At 36.2% G+C, this 26,707-nt stretch overlaps 1 protein-coding gene across 2 annotated transcripts; it reads right to left on the reverse strand.

Annotated features, from left to right (window-relative positions):
* Nucleotides 1-202: 202 nt before the first annotated feature.
* LOC126821903 (sodium- and chloride-dependent GABA transporter 1) lies at nt 203-26,707 on the reverse strand. Of its 2 annotated transcripts, XM_050550517.1 has the most exons (14): nt 26,622-26,707; nt 13,114-13,419; nt 12,216-12,347; nt 11,310-11,625; nt 10,510-10,642; nt 9,634-9,768; nt 9,094-9,197; nt 8,525-8,649; nt 8,149-8,261; nt 5,404-5,535; nt 4,200-4,299; nt 3,144-3,244; nt 2,069-2,236; nt 203-1,215 (listed from the first exon to the last, which is right to left on the reverse strand). In XM_050550517.1, the coding sequence occupies exons 2-14, from the start codon at nt 13,325-13,327 to the stop codon at nt 1,126-1,128; spliced, it is 1,863 nt and encodes a 620-aa protein (XP_050406474.1). In that variant the 5' UTR covers nt 13,328-13,419; nt 26,622-26,707; the 3' UTR covers nt 203-1,125. The 2 variants fall into 2 exon arrangements, with proteins under 2 accessions (XP_050406474.1, XP_050406475.1); XM_050550518.1 differs by lacking the exons at nt 203-1,215; nt 2,069-2,236; nt 3,144-3,244; nt 4,200-4,299; nt 5,404-5,535 and having other exon boundaries at nt 8,525-8,581.

Genomic DNA, 26,707 nt, shown 5'->3' on the forward strand with positions numbered 1-26,707 from the left:
ATGTAATATGATTCAGACCACCGATGTGGTGAATATTGGGCGTGACGATAACACAGTTAAAGGTTTGTTACGGTGATATACGTGCTTAGCCTTGTTACATGCTATCTCCGCCTGCTGTGGTTGGAATTAAAACAAACCCAGGCAGGCATAGATTAACACAGAAACGAAAAGAGGTCTGCATCCTAATATGGACTACGATTAGTAATTATTTCCCCTGAACAGGTTACCAGGGTAATATTTATTGACTGTTTGGTCTAGATTCGAAGTAAAGTATTTGAATTATCATTTTCCGACATATTTGAGTAAAGACTCACATTAATGAGATGGGGGTATCATGAAGTAAACGGGCATGAATTAGAAATCATACAAACAAGACAACCCATCGAATGCTCTCTGTCTCCCTACTGAGGGTTGGGGATTGGGGCCGAATAGTTAACGCGTGTGCGTTGCATCATAAGGTCTGTCATTGTGTCAGGTGACAAGGAGTAGGTTCGTCTGTCCAACCTGGTGGGTTTTCTCCGGGTCCCCCGATTTCCTTCCACTGCTAAAGACCCCAACGCGCAAGCGAATTAATGAAATAAAACTGAACCGTGTGTTAGTCCCGAAATGACCTTGTTTGTGTCGAGTGGACGTTACCCCCTATCTCTCTCTCTCGCTCTCTCTCTCTCCCTCTCTCTCATCCGGTATAACAACTTCCATGATATCCCCCACCCCGCTCATAATCGATGGTAATATACAGAATAATAGTATTAAACATGCATTATGCAAGAGCTAAATCTGCCTATCGCAGGTCTTTCTTAACTTATCCAGACCATAATCAACTCTCGATGTCAAGGCTAGCCTTCGATATCGACTGGATTAGATTCCTATCTGCTGCAAACGCTCATTGATAATTAATTCAAAACAATGGATAATCCAGACTATGCTTTTTAACGTACTAACTTTAGTAATGATGAACGAGGCTAGGCGGAAATTTACAAAGCTGATATCTCGGTTCATAGTGGACCAATTTGACTGAAATTTTCAACAAATTACCTTTACATTATCTATTTTTTAACTATTATAGCGAGAACTGTCAGCTCTTTATCTTATCTCCCATAATGTATCTTTAATATAATTTATAATTTAGAACGGAGATTCTGGTGTGTTCTTGGTTAGATTGTAATCATTTGAAGGACCCCATCTTTCATTGGGTTTAAAGGAGTCACGGATTCTCTGAAAAAAAAAATTATATGTTATTATATATTTACTATATGTTACTATACATTTCTCTATATCAAATATATTTAGCTCTTTTTATTCCTTTCAATCATTGTCAATGGTTTAGTTTCTATTTCACACAACTTTCAGTTGCCGAACTCCAGAAGACTTCACAAGAAATCACGGAAATCTATTACACTATAATTGTATAGCTTTTTTTTTCGCTTGCAGGATTTCATAACAAAGATGTATTACTGTTGAAATCACCGGAGTTGGGCATTTCAGAATATATTCAGAAGAATAGATTAAACATTGTAACCTGTTTTGTACTAGCATGAGTCAATATAAAAGGGGGATACCTATGATAGTGGTCACCAGAGATCGCTGACTGTTATTAAGGATCTGGCCAGTGTAACGGCTGATTCATTAGTTATAAGGTGTCCAATAATTAAGCTTTATGTGGGAGACACATTTTGAGATAGATCATCAACTGGTTCAGCCATACTCAATTCAATATAAAGCACCAAACCCAAGTTATTTACAGAACACAAGGTGCAACTTTAATGGAAACAGAATTACTGAGTTTATTACTATAATATGAGACGTTTCGACGAGGGATCTCACGTCTTTATCAAGCAAAGTCATAAAAATCATATCAGAAATAGTTTGATAAGATAAATAGTTCATGCAAATTCATGACAAAATGCACAATTAATATGCATTTCAGGTGTTCGCAAGAATGTGGACGTCAAATGGCCGAACATGCGACACGGCAATACACGACTACATTAAAATCTTGGTATATAGACAGATATTGATCTAGTTTTAATCAATGAATATGTAAATGCTTAGTTCAAATACTACATACCTGGATTATTGAACCCTTTCGTGAAAAGACTTCTTTAACAAACCATATGGGTATAGGTATGGAGGAAATGATAGCTAAAATCCAGCCAAAGACACTAGCATAAGCAGGGTAATGGTAATCACCATAAGATGGCGGTTTGTATTTAACCAGCGTAAAAACTAAAATAGTCTGAAACATGAAATATGTAATTTCATCTATAAAAAGAAAACAATAAAATATTCTGTTCTAGTATAATTATAATTATTGTGTAATGATTATGACATATTGTATTTTACTCTTCTACAGTATAATAATAATTATTGTGTAATGTTTATGACATATTATGTTTTTTCTGTTCAACAGTATAATAATGGTGTACTGTTTATGACATATTACGTTTTTTCTGTTCAACCGTATAATAATAATTATGGTGTACTGTTTATGACATATTATGTTTTTCTGTTAAACAGTATAATTATTCTGTTCATGACATGCTTATGTTTATCTATTCAACAGTATACTGATAATTATTGTGTACTGTTTATAGAATAGTATGTTTTACTGTCCAACAGTATTATAATAATTCTTGTGTACTGTTTATGGAGTATTATGTTTTACTGTTCAACAGTATAATAATATTATTGTGTAATGGTTATGGAATATTATGTTTTACTGTTCTGTCAGGGGGGTTGGATGGCTGAATGGTTAGCGTGCGCCCGTTGTATCATAAAGTCTGCCATTGAGTCGACTGGCGTGGTTTCGAATCCCCGGTTGTACGTGGCAAGGAGTAGGGTCGCCTGTCCAACCTCGTGGGTTTTCTTCGGGTCCCCCGGTTTCCTCCCACTGCTAAAGACCCCTACGCGCAAGCGAATTATGTAAATAAAATTAAACCATATGTTAGTCCCGAAATGACCTAGTTTGTGTCGAGTGGACGTTAAACCCCATTTCTCTCTCTCTCTCTCTCTGTTCTGTCAGTAATTATATTTAGCATACCGTACAACTAGTATATTATTCTGTCATAAGTAATGATTACTGTGTACTGTTTATGGAATATTATGTTTTACTATTCAATCAGTAATTATTTAGCATAACTTACAACTAGTATAACTGGGTTGACAAAACGCCATATGTATTTTAATAGAATAGGCGGTCGTTTTCCTAACATCATTTCTATATCAGCAAAATATCTATCAGCACCTGAAACATTAAAGCAATCAGTGGGAAAGGACGGGTGGGGGGGGGGGGCTTGCAAGAAACAGTGTCTAGTTGTTGGAATGGGTCAAGAGACCAATGTACACGCTGGCGTGTACGTAAAAGAACCATTGGCTGTTGGAATTTAATGAAGATATGAGACAAGTGACAAATGCCAGGTTAAGGTCACTAACACACTTTCGAGGTTAAAAAATCAGTAATTGCCACGTTATGATCATTGACACCTTTGTAAGATAACAACAGTGTCTAGTTGTTGGAATGGGTCAAGAGACCAATGTACACGCTGGCGTGTACGTAAAAGAACCATTGGCTGTTGGAATTTAATGAAGATATGAGACAAGTAACAAATACCAGGTTAAGGTCACTAACACACTTTCGAGGTTAAAAAATCAGTAATTGCCACGTTATGATCATTGACACCTTTGTAAGATAACAATATTAGCAAAACTGTAGTATCCCATATCCAGTCTGTAACAATACTTTCTAATATCTAATACAGTTATAAAAATGAAATGAAATGGGGTTTAACGTCCTACTGTTCTGCTCCCAAACTGGGCTAATGAAGACGGGGGGTACGCCATACAGTGTGCTATGGGGGAAATTTTGCCCGGGCCTACTCTTACATTGAATTTCAACTGCCAAGGGATCTTTTACGTGCACGCCAATGTGTACACGGGACAACGGTTTGTCGTCCCATCCGAACGACTAGATAGCTGTCCTTGTCAGGCCCTCCGTCCTGCATCACTGCAGGGGAAACCACGCCAGAAAATCTGGATGAACTTTCTCGGCCAATGCAGGGATCGAACACCCGACCTCCAGGCTAACGAGCCAGCGTCGTACCCACTTAGCCACCGTGACCCCCTAATACAGTTATAAAACTGACTTACCACATATCCAACCTATAACAATATTTTCTAATACAGTTATAAAGCTGACTTACCATATATCCAACCTATAACAATACTTTCTAGTATAGTAATAAGATAAAGAGTTATAGCTGCAAAATACCAGTCTACCAATTGAAAAATATAAATTGCTGCCTGAAAGCATAAAATAAAATATTATTAGGTACCGTGGATTCTGTTTTTTTTTTTATCTCAGACAACGGTCAATATAATAGGTTTTTTTTAAAAACATATCTCCAAATATATGACACTAGTATTTTTATAAATTGTATCATACTATTCTGTTATTATGCAATGATCAAATATATTCTGCACATGCAGAAAAAAATCGGAATATATCGAAGCATGCCGATTGATTCCTGTAACTGTGTGCAATAAGTACGACATGCATATGCTATCCCATAATAGGTGACAGAGGATAAAGCTCTGGATGGAAATTCCGAAAACATGGTGGGATTTTTTATTGTGGCATTTCGGGAGCCACGCAAGAAAAGTGAGCAAGACGGTGTCTCGCTAGCCTGGAGGTCGCGGGTTCGCTCCCGGTGTTGGCCGAGAAAGTGTAGTGGAATTTTCAGTGGCACCCGAAATGCCACACAAAAAAAACCCAACCATTGTTTCAGATTTCCCTTATAGTACACTGTATGGCGTATGCCCGTCTTCATTAGCCCATTTTTATTATGGAATTTCGATTGTAAGTTTTGGAGTTACCCCCCTTTATGTTCCGGCGAGTAAATCGTTGAAGGTTCCCCCAAACGTTATGCAACATATTTTGGGGGAAATTGTTCACTGAAATCCAACATTTCTGACCGCTTACTGCGGATTACACAAGGCAGGGTTCATAATACATACTTGCTCGGTGTGCTTATCGGGGTCTGATTCGGTGGCTGTGATTTTCCTAAAACGGCGAATGGCGAACGTCAAAAAATAGGGATAATGCGACTTGATGATCATAATTCCTTTATTTACCGTGAATTTTTTTTTTTTATTTTGGTGCAAAACTCAGAACTACCGGGAAATTCATAACGAAACGTAAAAATGCAATGTGCTGATAATACGAGTACGAGAAGGCGTGTATTTCAAATGTCATTTACAGGCAAGTCTTCTATTCGGTTAATTCATTAAATATTAGTTTATACATGTACGTGTTAATAATTCTACGTTGATGATTATGGGCTTGTCATGTGAATATCGCAGATGTACCTCTTACATACTGCACTTTTAAAATTAGATAATTCTTACCTGAGTAGCATAAATTAAAGTTATGAGAAACATGACGAAACAGGTAACAGCAGTGATAAACATTCTTGTTTTATCAGTTGACTTTGGTATTAAATCAACTATAGTTGTAACACAGACTTCCACATTAACAAACTACAAAACATCATCATCGTAATTGTAACAAGGGGCTGAACGCCCGTAATGCTATACATATATTCTGGGTGCGTCATTTAGTGCTATAGGAATCCCTTGCAAACTACAATATTCTGAAATATAAATCTAGAATACGAATATCAGCCCGAAAATGGTTCATTTCCGTCCCGTATTTACAAAGATATGTGAAATTGAAATTTTATCGATCTAGGCTGTTCGCTATGTAATAAGCCCACCGTCATTTTGTTCTTCATGAAAATTTAATCATAGGCATGTTTGCATCCAAGCTAGGAAATTATTTTGATTTTGTTTTCTTAATTAAATGTTAAATAATCAATTTGTGTAATATTGGAATAGACTAACACAGGTCTATATATAACAAAAAGGTCCTCAGAGCAAATCCCCCAATTCTCTCTCCTCAACTCCTACTTAAAACTAAATTATGTGTTTAGCTCTGTTCGATGACAAGAATAATTAGTAGTGAAGGAAAAATGACAGTTGGAATTCGGTAGAAAGGTCGCCGGCCAGTATAAATAAAATACTCTTGAGAAAATATCACTATGTTAATCCATCACAACAGTTGTTTGTTGTTTTACACAAATCACATTTTAATAACAATGCTATTCTTTCTAGAGTGAAAGTAAATAATATATAAAAAAACGTACGAAGAAAAACTAGTTGAGATACAAGGTTATATCAGTTGATAAATTGTTTAGATAACAAAAAAATTTGTCGCAGCTATGATTTACAACGCTTTTTTTCACAGCGCCTAGAAAAAAATATTACTACTTGAATCCTTTTACAAAAATATGGTTAAAGATACATTATGGGAGATTAGATAACGAGCTGGCAGTTTTCACTGTAATAGTTAAAAACTAGATAATGTAAAAGGAATTTGCTGAAAATGTCAGTCAAATTGATCCACTGTGAATCGAGAATTTAGCGATTTAATTTTCGGCCTAGCATCGATCATCATTATTAAAGTCGGTACGATAAAAAACATAGTCTCGATTATCCACGAATGAAAGTTGATCAGCAAATCAGATCATTATCCAATAAATATCGCAGGTTAGCAATGGCACAGAGACTTGATTATGGTCTGGATAAGTTAATTAATGTCTAATTAATAATTTAGATAACATTTCAGGCCTAAAGAAAGACCTGAAATAGGCAGATTTAGCTCTTGTATAATGTATGTTTAATAGCAATGCCATAATATAAAAACGCAACCATGCCTTCAGTAGTTCAATAGCCTACTTTCTTTCAAAGTGTCATTTAAAACATATTATTTTACCATATTTATCCTTTATGAGAGCTGTTTTTCTTCTTCTTTCTAAATTTCACATTATATTAGCAATTAATCTAATGCATCAGAAATATAATCATGGTGCATTAAGAACCTTTTCAACAAATATAAAGCACTGTGTTTTATATAAGTCAACATTCCGAACGTCTTAAAAATATAAAATCCTTTCACAATGAATGCAGTTTAAGTGATTAAAGTGAGATACGATTTGACCTAATCTTTTAAAATATGTATCCTATTTCGTTTCGTTTTTTTTATAAACTAAAGTATTAAAAAATATTATAGAGCTGTATTGGATTTCACCCGATACAGTAAATATGCTTATTGCTAAATTAAAGGCGATTATCCCGATTCCACTGTATATCGGTTGATAAAAATGTTTAAATATTTATTTGAAATGCCACAATGTATCAAGAGAACATATCTGTAGATACTGGGCCGTTCGAATATGATTTCCAAAATTACGTAACTCGGGTAAAATATTTTGATATAGAAGATAAGTAGTTTTAGGTACTCATATCGGCACATGTCAGCAGTTATGTACCTCTGGTAAAGTACTTTGATACAGAGTCAGATGTGTATAAGTAATATCAGCTACTTGATATTACGCAACAAGCAGTAGAACTGGCGTTACTATGGAAACCAACAGTTGGTATCATGGAGCGGTATATAGTAATATGAGACTGTGAGAAACATCTCTAATCATATGTCACAGATAGAGAGAGAGAGCGAGAGAGAGAGAGAGGGAGAGAGAGAGAGAGAGGCGATGAGCATTGGTCATGTCAACCCCATACTAGTGCTTTTATGTCCTGTATCTCGAATGGCTGTTGTACACGAAATGTATTTAGCCACACCTTCTTGACGTTTAAACGCCAGACCTCTCCCGTTTTAAAGGACATTATTGGTGTCAGTCATTATCACATGTGATAGAACTGGTTAAACACGTTCCAAATATAATTTTAAGACAGAGATCATTTCAACAATCGGAAGTGAAAAACGCAAAAGGAAAACACGAGTTATCCCTCTATATAACTGACGGAAGTAACGAGTAATAACAAATACATGGGCGAATTTCTGCTCATTCGCCCATGTACCTGTTATCACCCGTCTTATCAGCCAGTTATATAGAGAGATAACTCGTGTTTTCCTTTTGCGTTCGTCACTTCCGATTGTTGAAACATTGATTACGCATCTATCGTAGCAATGATCTCTGTGATAAAATAATATTTGGACCGTGTTTAACCAGTTATATCACATATGTGATAATGACTGGCACCAATATTTTCCTTGAAGATTCCAAAACTTACCATACTATCTAAAGCCATAAGTAAAAGCATCAAAAAGAATAGTACAGCCCACAGTTGCGGCACCGGAAGTTGGCTGAGTGCTTCTGGGTATGTTATAAAAGCCAGACCTGGGCCTGTAATAGTTACAATGTACATTAATTTGTTCATCTTTCAACAAAGTTTTCTTCAAAAGAAACAACACAATGTCAAATTGATTTTTTTGTTAATGTCTTCCTTAACGGATGCGTCTTTTCTTCTCAAGTCTACCTTTCGCCATTGTATTTAGTTAAGATCAGTAAGGTGAAAGAGAAATCCTATCTCATAAATTACACATTTTATGAACTGTTTGTATAGTTAATAAGACTGATTTTGCCAGGATCAAAAAGATTATATATACCTGTTCTTATAATATCCGCGACTTCTAATCCAGTTTCATAGGACATATAGCCTAATACTGAAAATACAACAAAACCGGCCAAGAAACTTGTACCTTCGCCAATAATACAAAATACTATAGTATCTCTGAAATACAATAAACGGTGTTCATTTCATGTAAAAAGAGAAATATAATTAAGCTCCAAGTATACGTCGATTATTGCCCACACAATTAGTAGTTCTGCCTTTATCTGAAATTAAATATGTGCACCAATCGGGCGTGCCATGCAATGTTAAGGGTTTTGTGAAGTGTGCGTCTATTTGTACATGGGTTGACCTTGGTTTTTTGTCCAACCCCAACGACAAAACATAATTCCTTGGGAAGACCAGACTGGAAAATCAACTAACTTTCTCGCCGACAACCGGGATCTAATCCGATACCTCCTAGCTAGTGAATGTACCATACTCATCGAACAATAATGTAACAGAAAACAGCAATTTTGTTCTCTGTGGTCGCATTCTCTGACGGATATTATTTGTTACATTTTCCAAATTCTCAGAAGTTTGTTCATCCACATTTTGCCAACATACCTCATAACGTTATTGTTAAATTTATTATAACTTGCCATCGTGATGAATGCTCCCCATCCCATACCCATTGAGAAAAAAAGCTGTAGCAAGGATTCAGTCCATATCTAGAATAATAAAATGTAAATGAATGATAAAAAATGAAAACGTCCCAGCCATTTGCAATTATACTAGCGGTTGACCCGGTGTAGCATGGGCATAGTCATTGACCGGAAGTAGCATAATTCCGAAACCGGAAGTTTTAGGCCATCGCCACCAGGGCTGTGCTGCTCCCGGGTCCGAGCTACCTCTATACACCAAATTTCTGCCTCGGATCAGCCTTATAGTGTGGCCGCCAAACCTGAACAGTCAGACAGACTGACAAACAAGCGACAGTCACAAATATCGGCATAGATTTTTGTAAAAAATTAATTTCCAAAGAATTAATTTATATTTGCCAACACAGTATTTGGATATTAAGAAACCATTTTAGTAATCATCTTCCGGATAACAAATTATGGTATATAAATATGTATTCAAGATTTATCAGTAAAACTAGTATACCTGTATATCCATGAGTTTACTGAAATCTGGAATCAAGTAGAATTCTATACCTCTGAGAGCACCGGGTAAGGTTACAGCTCTAATTAATATTATTGTTAAAATAATGTATGGTGCTGTCGCTGTGAAGTATACAACCTAAATATAATTGCAAAATGTATAAATTTATTTTCTTATAAACAATACTGTTATTAAAAAAACTGAACTTGGATTAGAGAACTGGCATGGAACTATGTTGACTCCCTGCATAACAAAATATATATAATTAACATTATTATAAGCTATTAGACAGACTGCGAGCACTATAATGTATTCTGACAATATTATAGAATGAATGAACACAGAATAACTAGAAATTGCAAAATTTATTTAAGACGATTTGTATTTTTTAATAAAAGAACATACGGGTTGGAGTATAAAGAGAATAATGTCACATGTGACATATAGAAGTTGATTAGGAAATTGTCTGCCATGGATCACCGTGGCAATGAGGGCAGTAGAAGTTCCAAATTAAATGAAAATGAAATGAAATGGGGTTTAACGTCCTACTGTTTTGCTCCTAAACTGGGCTAATGAAGACGGGCATGCGCCATACAGTATGCTATGAGTGAAATTTTGCCCGGGCAGCGGCTCTACGGCCTACTCTTATATCGAATTCCAACTGCCAAGGGATCTTTTACGTGCACGCCAATTTGTACACGGGACAGTTCCAAACTAACATATAGAGTACCGACAGTATGAAAATTAACTTTTACCATAGTACTAAGTTTAACAATAATAATCATGATACACTTGATTTTGCTGAAAATCATTTGACATGCATACCTAACAATGGCATTGGGGTTTTATTTCCCAAACTTACATAATATCTAAAATTACCTTCCCGACAGATCGGACACCTTTGATGATACACAGAAATATAATAACCCATGCTGCAAGCAATGCTAGTACTAGATGCCATTGCAGGGTTCCAATATCACTTAGTCCACTGGATATTACAAGCAAATTGTTACTGAAATGAACAAGAGTGGATTACACAAAATTATCAACAGGTTCGAGAGAGAGAGAGAGAGAGAGAGAGAAAGAGGGGTGAGGCTAATGTCCACTTAACACTAATGAGATACTTTAGGGACTAATGTATGGCATTATTTCAATAACTGCTTGGGCACCGCCAGGGTCATTATCAGTCTGAAGAGCCGGAGAACCGGACGAGACTTGGTTGTTGTTGCGTTTCTAATTGTTGGATAATCTTAAACAAGCATTATGTGTGAGCTAAATCTCTCTAATGCAGGCCTTTTTTCTGGCTTCAAATGGTATATAAATTATTTATTCACATGTCTAGATCAACGGATGGCCATTTTATAAGTTAACTTTAAAATGGACAATCGTGATCATAAATTATTTATTCACACGTCTAGATCATCGGATGGCCATTTCATAAGTTAACGTTAAAATGGATGATCGAGACTTTGTTATCCTCGCAATAATGGTACTCAAAACAATCAAGACTATTTAGGCTAAGCTAAAGCTTGTCAAAACTTCAAATACTCATAAAGTAATTTGATTAAAATTTTTAATATTTTCTTTATCTTATTTTGAATTACTATAGCAAGACCGTCCAGCTCTTTATCCAAATCTCACATAATGCATCTTTTAGAACAAAACTAAAAACAACTCACTTCCAAAATTCTTCGGGGGCAGTGTTTAATGTAGAGCTACTATTGTCCAACACAGAAGCATTAACATAGCTGAAGTTTGTTGAAGTTTCGTTATTAAAATGTGTTTCATTAAATATTATATAACTACGATTCATCGTTGAATTGTCTTGAATTTTGTGCCGCACGAAACACGTATCTGAGTTCCATGTATTTCCACAAGTTGTCCATGGTAGTGGTGACATAAAAGAATGGACCAGGTAGTATAATATCCACGACAAAATGGTATTAAAATATAGACAGCACAATGTCGCAACACATGCCATAGATACACCCACACCTGAAACGTTAACAACATGTTATGTGATTTATGTAATCCAAGATGTCGGGTTAAGCGAATGTATAACGCTTCGGGCTAAAAAAGAGAGAACTAGGTCATTTCGGGACTAACATATGGTTCAATTTTATATCAATAGTTCGCTTGTGCGTAGTGGGAGGGGCGAGACCGGAGGACCCGGAGAAAACCCACAAGGTTGGACAGGCGACCCTACTCCTTGCCACGTATAAGCGGGGGGGGGGGGGGGGGGCGAAACCAAGCCACCTGACTCAATGGCAGACCTTGTGATTTCACGCGCACGCCTTACATCACTAAAACACCCGACCCCTTTGTGGAGAACGAAATGGTGGAACTGCAGACAACGTAATGGTAGGCAAAAACTCATCTGATACGACGGACTTAATTACGAATGTATGTCCACTTTTCTAGATTGCAGTGCACGAATGATAAATAAATATTGAAGGCCTTAGCCCATTCGGACTAACCAGACCGCTCTGTCCATGTATAACGTAATATGCACACGCAACTCGTATATAAATATATTAATGGCTGACTCTTTTATGATATTATATTTATATTAATTATATATTTACCTCGTAGTGCTGGGCATATATCCCACACGTCATAGGCACTCTTTCCTGAAAACTGACCAAGAGTCAGTTCCATAAAGGTTAGCGGAAATGCTACGACCAACATGAAAATCACGTAAGGAATAAGGAATACAGCTGAATTGAGAAAACATATATTATCAGAAAAATTGTGATTCAATATGATACAAATAACTTATAATTTCTGAATTGTAACCTAGTAGATTTTTTGTCATTTCGGACCCTTTTGGGTAATGGAATTATATGGAGCACTGTTCAAAACACATTATTACTTTAAGTAAAAAAAAATATGCATATTCAAAATAACGACAGATTTATAATTACAGAAAACCTCTAAAATACTACTCGTAATCTGAACATTAAAACATCTAAATATTCCAGCGATAGATTGGCGGATACAAGTTTTAATGCTGTCTAGTTGAACATGAACATATTAACTGTATAAATCAAATCATATAGGATTTTTAAAAAAAAAAAAACAACCTGTTTCCGATGTCCGATAAAGAAAACACGATCACGTAACCAAGACACAATAATAATGCTGTTGTTCTGTACTTCGCAAAATAATAATATTGTCTTACAGCACTCGATGGGTATGGTACTAGCTCATTAACCAAAAGAGCATTGGCAACACGTTAAATAGACCTAATAGTTCGAAATTGAAAAAAAAACAACCGAGAAGGCTATCGCACCCCACCCCAATAGCACATTGAATCTTATATGCCCCTCTTCAGTATCCCGGTTGATGCAGAAAAGTAGGACGTTAAACCCCAGTTCATTTAAATATAACATTGTGGCTACTCCCACTTTAAAAAATATATATTAGGAGGTGAAAATTTGGAACACAGTTGTATGATGACACAAAAAATATATATGAGTTTACCTCCACCATTTTTGGCGCACAGGTATGGAAATCGCCAAATATTTCCCAGTCCGACATTATAACCAATGAGAGAAAGCAAAAACTCTATCCCTCTCTTCCACTTCATTCTTTTGGGGCTCTCGTTGTTCTTAGTTTCCAAATTGTATCCATTTGGAATTCCATTTTGGTAATCTGTGTTTGTTAATAATTCAAACTTTTCCCTTTGTATCTCCATTGTGGAAAAATATAAATTATACTAAATTGGTAGCCACAATATTACTAGAACATCAGAGTGTATAAACAGTAACTAGTTGTAAACACAGATACCTATAAAGTAGAATGCATAATAATAAATATAGAAACAATATTACATCTTAAGTGTGTCCTGACTTGAGGTCTGATTATAGCATTTACATATATCTGAAACAGGTCTATATACCTTGCTCTCGTCTACCGAACAGGACTAGGATATTCCGTATTCTTCTGTTAGCGGAAAGAGGTTGCGTATTAAAGGACAATATTGGTGTCAGTCATTATCACATATTTGATAGAACTAATTAAACACGTTCCAAATATAATTTTAACACAGAGATCATTGCTACGATAGCTGAGTAATACAGGTTTCCTGAATCGGAAGTGACGAACGCCAAAGGAAAAAGTTGTTGTGTGAGACTGTGAGAGGATATCTGACAATTCATAAAAAGAATTGACTGCCACTAGATAAGAGAACACGAAAGAAAAACAGAAAAAGTCCGTGCATTACCATGTTTTTATAAGGTATAGAATGAATATAAACAAGGGAAGGTACGGACTATTTCTATTTTTTTCGTGTTCTCTTCACTAATGACATTCAATTACTTTATTGAATTGTCAGGTATCCTCTAACAGTCCCATATAACAACTTTTGGTCTTGGGAGGAATTATTAGTAAGCAGAAATTCGACCGTGTATCTGTTATCACTCGTCACATCAGTCAGTTATATAGACTCGTGTTTTCCTTTGGCGTTAGTCACTTCCGATTCAGGAAACCCGTATTACTCAGCTATCGTAGCAATGATCTCTGTGTTAAAATTATATTTGGAATGTGTTCAACCAGCTCTATCACATATGTGATAATGACTGGCACCAATATTGTCCTTTAAGTCAATGGTAAGCCCTGGGGCACGCTACAACAGTGAAGAGTTAATTGCCTCTAATTCGATACCATTTTTTTTCACTTTCATGCTCTGGAAACAAAAATTGCCAGGATTTTTCTTTCTATATTTGAAAATGGAATTTATGTTAATTGAAGGAATTTCTGTAAATTACAGGAAAAACAAATACGAATAAACATTTTCTGTCAATTTTTGTTTACGGAACTTTTTACGTTTCTTTTTTTTTACCGATTTTGTTTTTGTTACAGTGTAGACCATACAAATGGAATTGAAAAGACTTTGTTGTCCAGTTTCACTTGTCATACACAGACCTATCCCTACTGAAACGAGAATAGTTTTCAAGTGTCTACTCCATAATAGAACGATAAATTGGACTTGGTTTCCTAGCCTAAATAACACCGCTCGCTATATCAATGACATAGAGAATCTTTTATATTGACCCAGTGTTTCTATCATGGTCAATTAAATAAACATAGTTACTTTTTAATAAGATAGAAGTTACTGTTAATAAAAAATGAACTGTTCCTTGAAAATAAAAAAGTAGGTCCTATTTGATTGATGAATCAAATTTATGTAAAGAAGATATCGCAGTAGATTATGAATTTTATCACACGAGCGATATCTACTGTAGAATGTATTATTGGGTGATAAAATAAATTATTTAACTTCTGTGCACAGCATAATAAAACGCTGCGGTTTTTGAATCTTAAGAAATTTATTTTTATTTTTACAGGAGCACATGTGAAGAAGAATCCCGCCTATCGCGGTTCAAAATGCCAAATCACACTCTTCTCGAACTGCCATTTAAAGACATTTGGAAGCACGGTTGGTTTAGTAAGTAATGTAGATTACAAATTACATGCTTACATTGATTATCTATCACAATTAATTAGCCAACCATCTATTGCGACACATTCCTTATTCAACACATAATTTCATACCTCTCACATTTGCTCTCACCCACCGATTCAGATGCGCGATGCAACTCTTGTACACACGGTTGGTTTAGTAAATAATGTAGATTACAAATTACATGCTTACATTGATTATCTATCACAATTAATTAGTCAACCATCTATTGCGACAAATTCCTTATTCAACACATAATTTCATACCTTCCACATTTGCTCTCACCCACCGATTCAGATGCGCGATGCAACTCTTGTACACCCCTGCCCCACCCCAGTCTACCTCAATGAACAAAAGTCCATATATCCTAGTTTGATTCATTAAGCATATTTTTTTTTACTGAAAACAGTTTAATGTGAAAGAGGAAATAGCATTCGCTAAAAAATAAAGTGTGTACGAAATTATGATATCGTTAATGATAATGAGTAGATTTACTGTGGATGTTTGTTTGATAATGTCTTGTTAAACACAAATAGTCTCAATCGGGGTACTCCCACTGTGTCAGTTTTAATATTAAATTAAACTGTTAATCCTCTGGTAAACCCTTAACCCTAACTAATCCCCATTGATGTATCGTTAATTATTTGATTAATCCCTAAACAATAAAACTCGCACAGTGGGAGTAAATCTCTCAATCATGAATGGATTATAATCTATGGAGCGAAATTTCCCCCATAATTCTAACTCCTAACTAGTTATGCGTATGCTAATATGCTTACTTCTATGCATGTAACTTTTTACTAACACTTTTTATTTTTTTAAATATTGCAGTTAGAATTTGTATTTTGTTCTATTTCCATTATTACTTTTAATTTATTGTAGGCAGTTTAGTTTCGTTAACATTTTGACATTTTACAAATGTTTCGCGGTAAAGAAGCTATAATTCTAAGCTCATTTTGGTAACCGACGGCACTGTTTACAATTTTATGGTGGCTCATTGGGAACATGAACAATTGAAGCTAAATCAATCGATAAGGCCGTATTAGGGCAAATGCACGAAAAGGTAGCTTATTTATTCATCTGAAAAATATCTAGAATAATTTGCTTTTGTACGTAAAATATTTTATGATTTTTATCTGTCGAGTTATGAAAAGGGCGAGATTTTACATGTCCCTAATCAGCTTAGAATTATGACGGCTTTACCGCTAAACATTTGTGAAATGTCAAAATGTTAACGAAATTATACAGACTACAATAAATTAAATGTAATACTGGAAATAGAACAAAATAAAAATTCTAACTGCAATATTTAAAAAATAAGTTATATAAATTAGCATTTTTACATGTGTAAATAGCCAATTTAATATGTGTTAGTAAGAAGTTACATGCATAGAAGTAAGCATTAGCATACGCACAACTAGGTTAGGAGTTAGAATTATGGGGGAAATTCCGCTCCATAATAATCATCTTCCAGTCTGTCATGGGGGTTGGATGGCTGAATGGTTAGCGTGCACGCGCTGTATCATAAAGTCTGTCATTGAATCGACTGGCGTGGTTTCGAATCCCCGGTTGTACGTGGCAAGGAGTAGGGTCGCCTGTCCAACCTCGTGGGTTTTCTCCGGGTCCTCCGGTTTCCTCCCACTGCTAAAGAGACCCCTAAGCGCAAGCGAATTATTGAAATAAACAGTTTTGTTTTTCACGTGACTTGACTGGGGATGAATCCAATTTCGGCTTGTATTTGTTGCTAGTCGTTATTCATTTATCATATCGAGGCCTAAGTAAATTCTTTGGTTATCCAATGCCAACTTTCCTTCATACTGTTTATACAAATATATATACCATTAAAACAAAATTGTTAATTAGTTTTAATTAGCTTTTAGTTTTAGGGATTGGCGTTTTTTTTATCCCCATCTTTGATGATTACAGTATAAGATAATTTGTACTTTTATTATATATGTTATCGTATTTCAAAATATATTAGAAATTGTTCAATAATCATTACAATCATACTTATATATTAATAAATGCTCATTTTCAATTCATTCACTGTGTTGTTGTATTATACGTGCTTTGATCAAACTTAGCAAGATACTGTATTGCCATAAATTTCCCTCATTCATTAGTAGGGTGACCCGTGCACCCAAAATTTTCCGTACAGAAAGTTGGTCTCGACACGGCGAATGTACACGCTTCAGTGGCTTTTCTCGAAGTGTTTTCTCGGTTACTACGCAGTATGATAATACTCAGCGGTAGAGTCTATGATACTATAAATACCCATCGCACGTGCAATTCTCTACACATCTATCAACTATTACAGCCGTAAAAAATCTATTGTTGACGATTCTGAATAGCTGTAATATTTAGATTATTGGTTATTACAGTAGCTTTAGAAATTACGCTCGTTTTATTTTTTAAATTGCTTTATCATTAACTGTACCGTTAGGAGTAGCATCTTTTGGTTTAGTACTAATAATATCGCCGAAATACTTGCGTTGGGCAAGAAAATGATACTAGCAGTAGTTTCATTTTACTTTTACAAGGTTCTTAAAACAATTGTTGATTTGCCCAACGTGCGTGTTTCTAAATTTAATTTCTTGTTCCAACTTTCTGTTATGTTTAGTTAAAAAGTAGTCTTGATTATCCCGACCTGTCAATGAACGTAGAATGGTCGGTAGATTGGTTAAGCGAGACTACTTTCAAAACACGGCCACGTAACCTATTTTTTACTCACATGTGCTCGGATGTTGTTATGGCCGCCAAATAACCATCTTTCAGTGTATTATTTATGGATGTTTAAATGGTCATAGCTGATTAAGTACAACATGACCGTTTATTTAGTGACTATAAATGTTTGAAACTGATTTAAGGCTTGGTGTATCTATAGATATTGTGGTGTAATTGTCGAGATATTTGGAGATATTTATTTATGGTGGGGCACCTTATCATTAGCCATTAGATCAACACAAGAGAAGCGCTACTTACGTCACTTGATGAGACGGACTGCCATTTACAGGGAACCCAGTATTTTTCTAGTAAGACTGGGCGTCCCAACTTTCAACATATATACCAAAACGTGCATACTTTTATTGGAATAATAACTATCTTTCGTGGGAATGTATCTTTAACATAACCATACATTATGCAAGAGCTAAATCTGTCTATTGCAGGTCTTTCTTTGTCTAAACTATTAATTAGACATGAATTAACTTATCTAGACCATAATCAACTCTCGATACCATCGTTAGCCTTCGGTATTTAGTGAATTTGAACACATTTTGTGATGGATGATTTAACGTATAAATGGATAATGGAGACTTCGTTTAGTATCGTACCAACGTTAGTAATGACGATCGAGGCTAGCCTAAAATTAAATCGCTAATATCTCAGTTCAGAGTGAAGCAATTTGACTGAAATTTTCAGCATATTTTGTTCTCATTATCTATGTTTTACCTACTATAGCGAGTACTGCCAGCTCTTTATCTAATCTTACCTAATACCCTTTAAGTATAATAGCATGCTGATTAAACACCTTCCCTCTAGGACGGACTGGGGCCCGAAGCATCCGAATCTGGCCCCCCGAATGACCACCACCATGACTGTTGGGGAGGAGAGGGGGGGGGGGGGTCTCTGTCCCATATAGCGAGATATTTTTAAAAAAAACCCACCCAGACTGTGAATGGTACTTTCTAGAATATATCGTACATTTAGCGTGTGCCAATCTTACCAATTCATCGACAGCGACGTAATTCAAAAAGCCCCCACCCCCACCCCCAAACTGAGAAAATTAAAGAGTTGAAAGTCAATCAGTAACAATAATTGGTCTCCTGTATATCTTTGGAATCTGGTGGATGGCACATTTGTTTAATAAAGACCTGAATCGTCTTCCATATAATTTAAGCCACAAGTGAATCAACCAGCAAAAAATGCTATTTTGTTCTGATTTCACAATACAAATAAAATAGACCGCGTGTCTCCATGATCCTTTTATTACAACCCAACAAAAAAGTAAACTGCTATGAATTACGTGGAAATCATTACTCTTTTTTGATGGTGCAAGGTGCTAGGAATTATGTGTAAATCATTACTCTTATTCTGATGATGCAAAGTAATATAATCTATTCTGACATAAGTCAGAAGGCCTTGACTTAGTGGTTCGTAAGCACATAATGTTGTTCGCTGGCATATTTACTGATAGAAGACCATTCCCCTTACAATGTGCCAAATAAATAAACATCAATGCATTATTTTACATTGACCCGAATGCTGGAAGGAATCCAAAGTTGTTAGCCACATTACAATATCACTCGTTTGGATATTACAAAACAAAGTACATGTAAAGGCACAAAATACCATAAGAATAGCCTCAGAACTATGACCTCAGCTACGAGGCCACGCCCATTGGTGCAAAGCCGTCGATATAGACTCGCTACTATAGCCTCTGATACACTGTGCTTATCGTCTACTGTAGTCAAAACGATCAACAATGGATTAATCAAAACCAAATCTAATAGCTACCAGACTAGGCCCACCGGATTAACAAAATATGTAAAACATATAAGTCATTTCACCTCAAACACTAAAACGATGTATCCTTTTCGTTCAGCATACACTTCTATTTTGATCGATAAACCCAATATTTGCTTGTGAGAGTTCTCATAAGCACCTTAAACGATCTCGTCATCTTTTACTACTAATATATAGACCATTGTTGAGCGCCATCCCTGCTAATCCAGTCGACTGACAACAGTTTAAAAGAGTTCTTCTTCGGTCAATTTGTTTCCCCCCGTTACCCTAAAAGTCGGTAGTTTCAAACAGTAAATCTGGTCAACCGAGACTACCCTTAGTTTCGGTTAATTCCCTGTAGCAAATTTAAAATAAGAAACAATTTGTTAATTTTCTAACTTGGCTACTCGGCAAACCTCGAAAGGTTGCGTTACTCTTTCATCTAGCCTCGACTGTATGACGGTAAGTGATATCATGGACCGTGTATAGATGGACAGGCAACGAGTCCCGTTTGTTGGATTCTCTGCCGCTCGCGCGAGACACGTCCAGATCTCAATGTCAACGGCAAATCAAGCGATGTGATTTTTGACATTGCGGGATTTTATACTGAATAATTTCTCGAACTCCTCCCTGGAATTTACGGTATTCTTATAGTTACACGGTAATTTTTCAACCTGATAAGTATTCCTATCCGGTAGTGACGAATTTGTCCAGTTTGAAACTTTGAAATTTCCAAATGCAGGAGTTGAAAATTGTGAAATTATCGATTTCAATATTTTCGTAGGTTTTGTAAGCATTTTGGTTTTGCTTAATACTCCAAATTCCCGTATGTATGAAGGATTTTAAAGTTATGAAAATAAAGTTCAGGTATAATACTGTCCGGAATGATGATTAATTGTGCAGAAGTAAAAATTAAAAGAGTGTTTTAGTAGATTTGTTTTTAAGAAAAACTCGACGTTTTTTTTCGGATTCACATAGGCGCGTCCGAAGTAAACAAAGACGATGTGTTGATATATTTATACCCCAATCATCAGTTAGTAGTGTATCAATGTATGGGTTTCAAAAAAAAGAGTAGCAAGATTAATAAAAATACTATGAATTGATTTCTGTTTCCTTGCTTTTAAACTTAATACAGGTATTTGGGCAAGGGGAGCTAATTTAATTTAGTCACGATTGTCAGGTCTCTCTTTTGCCGCGGCACAGAATTCTAAAGGCTTCGTGGGTGTTGCCTGTCCATCTATACACGGTCCATGGTGATATGTACCTACGAAAAAACCGGGGTCCCGTGTATACATTGGAGTGCACGTAAAAGATCCTTGGTAGTTGGAATTCGATATAAGAGTAGGGCATAGTCCCGCTGGCCGGGCAAAATTTCCCTCATAGCACACTGTAGGATGTTAAACACTATTTCATTTCAATTTTACCACGTGCATGGCCACATATAGTGAATATTTGCTCGAATGAATACTCGCACGTTCCCCATGCCTGTTTCGTCATCATTCAGAAATTCATGTTTGGACAGTCGACACCTCCCCAGGTAAAACCAAATTAGAGGTTAAATTTGGATGTGTGGGACCCTACTTTTTCCAAAAAGTAACATAAATATTCGAAATTTAAATATATTTTGAATTGTGCTAGAGCTATAAAGAAAACAGATACGTTGCTGTAAATTATTAATAATAAATACCTTACCGTTGTGGATAGGCCAGTTGCAAGTAGACTTTTGACCAGTATACGACAAGGAAGTTAATAAATAGATTTCTATGTTAACAACAGTTAATATACATAGATGACTTCGTATTATCCAGAAATGAGTAATAATTCACCCTAGGGCTTGTTTATGTGGGGAAAAGATCATTTCAAAAATCTTAATTTATAACATCTATTAACGTTTAATGTTGCATGTTCAGTGGAGCGTACAATAAGGCAAGTGGTGTTATTGCAACTGTCATACTCTGCTGCGATCTACCGTCGACCTCTTTACGCTTCCTGACCGTATTTTTCTAAGCAAAGTACAGTGACATCGCATTGTGAAATCCATAAAAAGAGGTAGCTTACAGTAGGTTGACCTGCGATTCAATGCTTCACCAGTTTGATCATCAGTGTGATCCCACTGTGCTCTCGGTGCATCCAAGTTTCCGCCGCTGTGGATCCCTGTAGTATACTCGCTCATTACACAGTGCGACGTGCATAAAAATGGGGCCTCCTGCGACCTGGACACCAGCCTATAACATTCTGCCTGTTAGCGGCAGATGTACACTGATTGTATATAAACGTTGATGCTGTATTTATACACCAACGGGTGCGTGGGGCCAGTGGACGTGGGGTTGTAACACGAACGCATGGCTTTGGACGTATAGCAAGCATGATAATCTCAGCTGAAACAAGCCCAAAAAGCGTATCCGTATCCAGAGCGCTATCAATTGCACGCCAGTTGCAGGGGACAATTTCTGAATGCGACCCCAAGACGCCTTTATATGTTGTGGCTACGTCTACAATATGTTCACGCAGTTCGCTTTGATCTTCAATGACGACTGTACTGCGTCATTACACAATACAATCGCCAAAGTTTTGTAGTTTATCGCAACCCTTGTCCATCCTTGACAGATTCCACTGCTTCAACAAATCGTGTTCTCAGATTCAAGGACCTTACTGCGCTTTGATTTAGAGAGCTCAAGCATGATGGCGGATGTATTTTTGGGGACAGAAACCACTTGGTTCAAAATTGACCTGAATAGTGGCTTCTCGTTAGCTTTCTTTCCTTCAGTACTAATTTCGTCACTCAAAATATTAAATTATAATGCAATCTGATTAAAACAGATCTATATTTCGTTTCGTTTTTTTTTATTCTTTCGATGACATACACTACATGACCTTAAAAGTAGTTTCTCGTAAGCTTTTTCGTTCAGTGCCTATTTCTTCATTCAAAATATTAAATTATAATTGGTACTTTTCAAGAGATCTGGAAATGTAAATAAAAAACCCACAGTAAACAAGAGACAAATTTAGAAGTTAGTTTATTCTTATAGTCTTCATCAGAAGATTCAAAATCAAAGTTCATGATATGAGCGGGATAAATATCTCCTTTGGAAATGATTCAGATACCCATTCATTCCAGCCTTGTATCGCAGGGTCATCTTGTTCAGTCATTGGTTTTGCAGTATGTCTCCATATTGTTGCAACATAATTGTTGCGTTTAATGTACATCAAAAGACTACTGGTAATGGTAATAAAGAAGGAAACAATTAAAATTCCCCCAGAAAATCTTTCTTCTAGTGTCATCTACTGATGTAAGTCGCCTTTCGCCGTACATGGTACAAACAATTTTTTCTAAGCCAGCAATTACGTTATCAGAAATATCATTTGTCTGTCCCAGCTCTTTAAAAATTGTTAAAAAGCTGGAATTATCTTGAAAAAACAAGACAGATATTCATTACCACTGAAAGCATGCAGACTGAGATATTCTCGACACTAATCTTGATTGGGCCAAAAATATATTAAGATTAGTATTGAAAGTGTCGAGAATATCCTAGAACTGACAACAACCCACCAAAATAGCTTACCTACTCCTCTTCGTGTTGCAAATTAATGGAGGCGCTAAAACAAATTGTATTTTGCTTTCTTGCTCGGGCGAAAAAGACATCCCAATCATTCTCCTCGCAAACGATGATCCAAAAATACATATTTTGATCGATAATGAAACGGGCACAGGAAGAAAATGTCGCTGAAGGCGACTTACATCAGTAGATGACGCTAGAAAAAAGCTTTTTCTGGGTAAAAAAATAACAGGCCTTTCTTTATTACCACCTTGTCGTAGTGGTCTTTCGCTGCATGGCTGGAATGAAGATTTACAATGTGAATTGGTATCTGAAGCATATCCAAAGGATATGCAAGTTGATGGTAAGCAACCAAGAAGAAATTTATCTCGCTGATTTTGAATCTTCTGATGAAGACTAAGAATAAACTAATATCTAAACATGTCTCTGATGTACTGTGCTTTTGATTTTTATTTCCAGATCTCTTGAAAAGTACCATTATAATTTAATATATTGAATGAAGAAATAGGCACTGAATGAAAAAGCTAACGAGAAATCACTTTTAAGGTCAATTTTGAACCAAATGATTTCTGTCCACAAAAATATATGTTTCCCCGCCCCCACGCACAGGCACCCACCCCGGCGCCCACCCCCACACAATCGGAATCTTATACACCTATAGAGATATTTCATCAAGCTCTGAGAAAATCATCATTTAAATCAACGTGAACTCATTTCCCGCCAATTTTACCCCCATTCCCCCCTTCCACACATGCACCCCTGCAACCACCCACCCCACCTCGCCACAAATCAAAACAGTTGTCCAGAAGGATTTTAAACACTTATTTCGAGATGGACAGTCCTAGAAATTTATGTTTTATTATTATACAATAACGTGATCATCATTCATGTCAACATAATCACATTTCCCCCAATTGTATATGTGCCCCCCCCCCCCCATTTCGAAAACGCCCCCTCAAAAGCCTGATCACCACTCAAATTCGGAATCTAAGCAAACAACTGGTCTAGAAAAACTTCATCTCAAAAATTCACAGTTCGGGTGGCGACCCCCCCCCCCCCCCCCATACACATACACACACACCCACCCTTCAGCCACCTGGCTATATCGACAGGTTTCGTCCTCTTATAACCACTATTTTTCAGGACCCTATTTTATTTCATTCATTTCACACCAAATCTGAAAAGAATCCGTCAAAAGCAGAAGTCACTAACGAATTCACATGCCAATTATTGACGGACGGACGGACAGGTTCGCGACATAATACGCCCGCAATGAACTATTGGCGTATAAAATGTTATTTAAAAGTAATCTACTTTAATGTAGTAAGCACTAAAAAAACCGCACTGGATCCAGCTTGACATTTAGAGTAAATATGTGTACGGTAGGTGTTCTTGAAATAAATTAATCCTAAGGGTATTGTAACTTAATACCTTATATTTATGTCATAATTAAATTGTAGTTAAAGACTTGCCTTGGGCCAACTATATATCTTCTGGCGTCAGTTTATCCGGGAGAAAAAAAAATGTTTGGTAATCAGCTACCGTAATCTTGAGCAATAGGCATTCGATCTAGCAATATTTCTCGAAGATTGGTGCTGGGGGATGGGAGTGGGGGTGGAGGGTGGTTTGTTTTATAAAAAATGATAACTCCGTTTTAAGTACGCATAATGTATTATTCGGTAGCTGGATTAGCCGGGGCTAGTGAGAAAATTCTACATGAGAAACTTTACCCAAACCCATTCTACCTTCATGTATTGTATTGTTCGGTAGCTGGATTGTCCGTATTGTGAAAAAATTCTACAAGAGACACATTACCCAAACCCATTCTACCTTCATACACTAATATTTTTGAAGAAAAAGAAACTAGTGAAAATCATTGCGTTCATCAATCTTTATGTATACGTAACTTTATTAAGTGGGCGTTAAACACAGTTGCCCTTATTATTTTCATAGTTGGGTTAACGCAGTGGTTCCCAACTTTTTGGTTGCGACCCCATTCCATAAACCATTTTTGAAAAATTGAGGAATGACAATTGGTAATGCGGCAATAGGTGTATATATCAGAGAATGACATTTTTCATGAAAACATAACATTTTTTCAATAGTTTCAGAGTTGTCGGTCACGACCCCAAAACATATTTGAGGACCCCAGCTTGGGTGACGAGGGAGAGAGTGAGAGAGAAATTGGGTTTAACGTCCACTCGACACAAACTAGGTCATTTCGGGACTAACATATGGTTCAATTTTATTTCAATAATTCGCTTGTGCGTAGGGGTCTTTAGCAGTGGGAGGAAACCGGAGGACCCGGAGAAAACCCACGAGGTTGGACAGGCGACCCTACTCCTTGTCACGTACAGCCAGGGAATCGAAACCCCGCCACTTGACTCAATGACAGACCGTATGATACAGCGCAGCGCGCACGTGCTAACCATTCGGCCATCCAACCCCCCAGTCTAAACTGAACGACAGCCGTTTACGATTAATTAGACCATTCTACACTAGTTTAATTATCTTTTTGTCTTTCTTCACAACAAATGTCGCCCGAAACCATAGTATACACGACTCGTGTACTTATTATAAAATGTCCATTGTGTCTTTAATATTTGATAGTAGGATCCCATATTTTCACGGCAAGATAACAACATTAATATAAATTGAAATGGATTACTATCGAATTTCAATTCGTGTTTCTAATTTCGAATATTATGGAAAATACTGAGTGATTTAGAGATTAAGCTACTTTAAATCTGTTTCTTTTGGAAAATATTTCTTAGCTAAAAGGGGCAAATTTGGGTGTTACGCTTAAACATACATTATGCAAGATCTTAATCTGCCAGACCATAATTAAGACTCGGTGGCATCGCTAGCTTGCAATATTTACTGGATTAGAACCCGGTTTGCTGCTTCTGATTCAATAAAAAAAATGGATAATCGAGACCTTTTTTTTTAATCGTACCGACTTTAGTAATGATGGTCGAGGCTAGGCCCAAAATTCAATCGCTAAATACTCGGTTCAGAGTGGATCAATTTGACTGACATTTTAAGCAAATTTCCTTTACATTATCTAGTTTTTAACTATTATATAGTGAGAACTACCAGCTCTTTATCTAATCTCCTATAATGTATGTTTACGTTAAACTTTAAACTAAAATTGATCAAAAAGTTCCGCTAAATCTTTCCAAACAAAAATTCCAATAGTATAGGACATGGCCCATTCCCAATCAAGCAAGTGTTAAATTTTGATGTTGCGCTTAAGTTAGAATTTGATCTAAAATTCATAAGCAATCCGAGTTCCGCTAAATCTTTCCGAACAAAAGTTTTAATCATATAGAACATGACCATCTCCTATCACAATAATACATCATATCAACACTATATTTTAACTCAAAGGATCAAAATCATTTTTAACTGAACAAGAACAGAAAGAAATCACAGAAATTAGACAAAAACAAAGTGTATATTCTTACCTAGGAGTTAGCACTTGTTACTAAAAACAAACCGACGCGTTCCAAATTATAATCCTGATACAATTAGATCTTAGCTAAGGTCGTCA

Source organism: Patella vulgata, chromosome 5 (assembly GCF_932274485.2).
Source record: "Patella vulgata chromosome 5, xgPatVulg1.2, whole genome shotgun sequence".
In the NCBI taxonomy this organism is placed as follows: Eukaryota; Metazoa; Mollusca; class Gastropoda; family Patellidae; genus Patella; species Patella vulgata.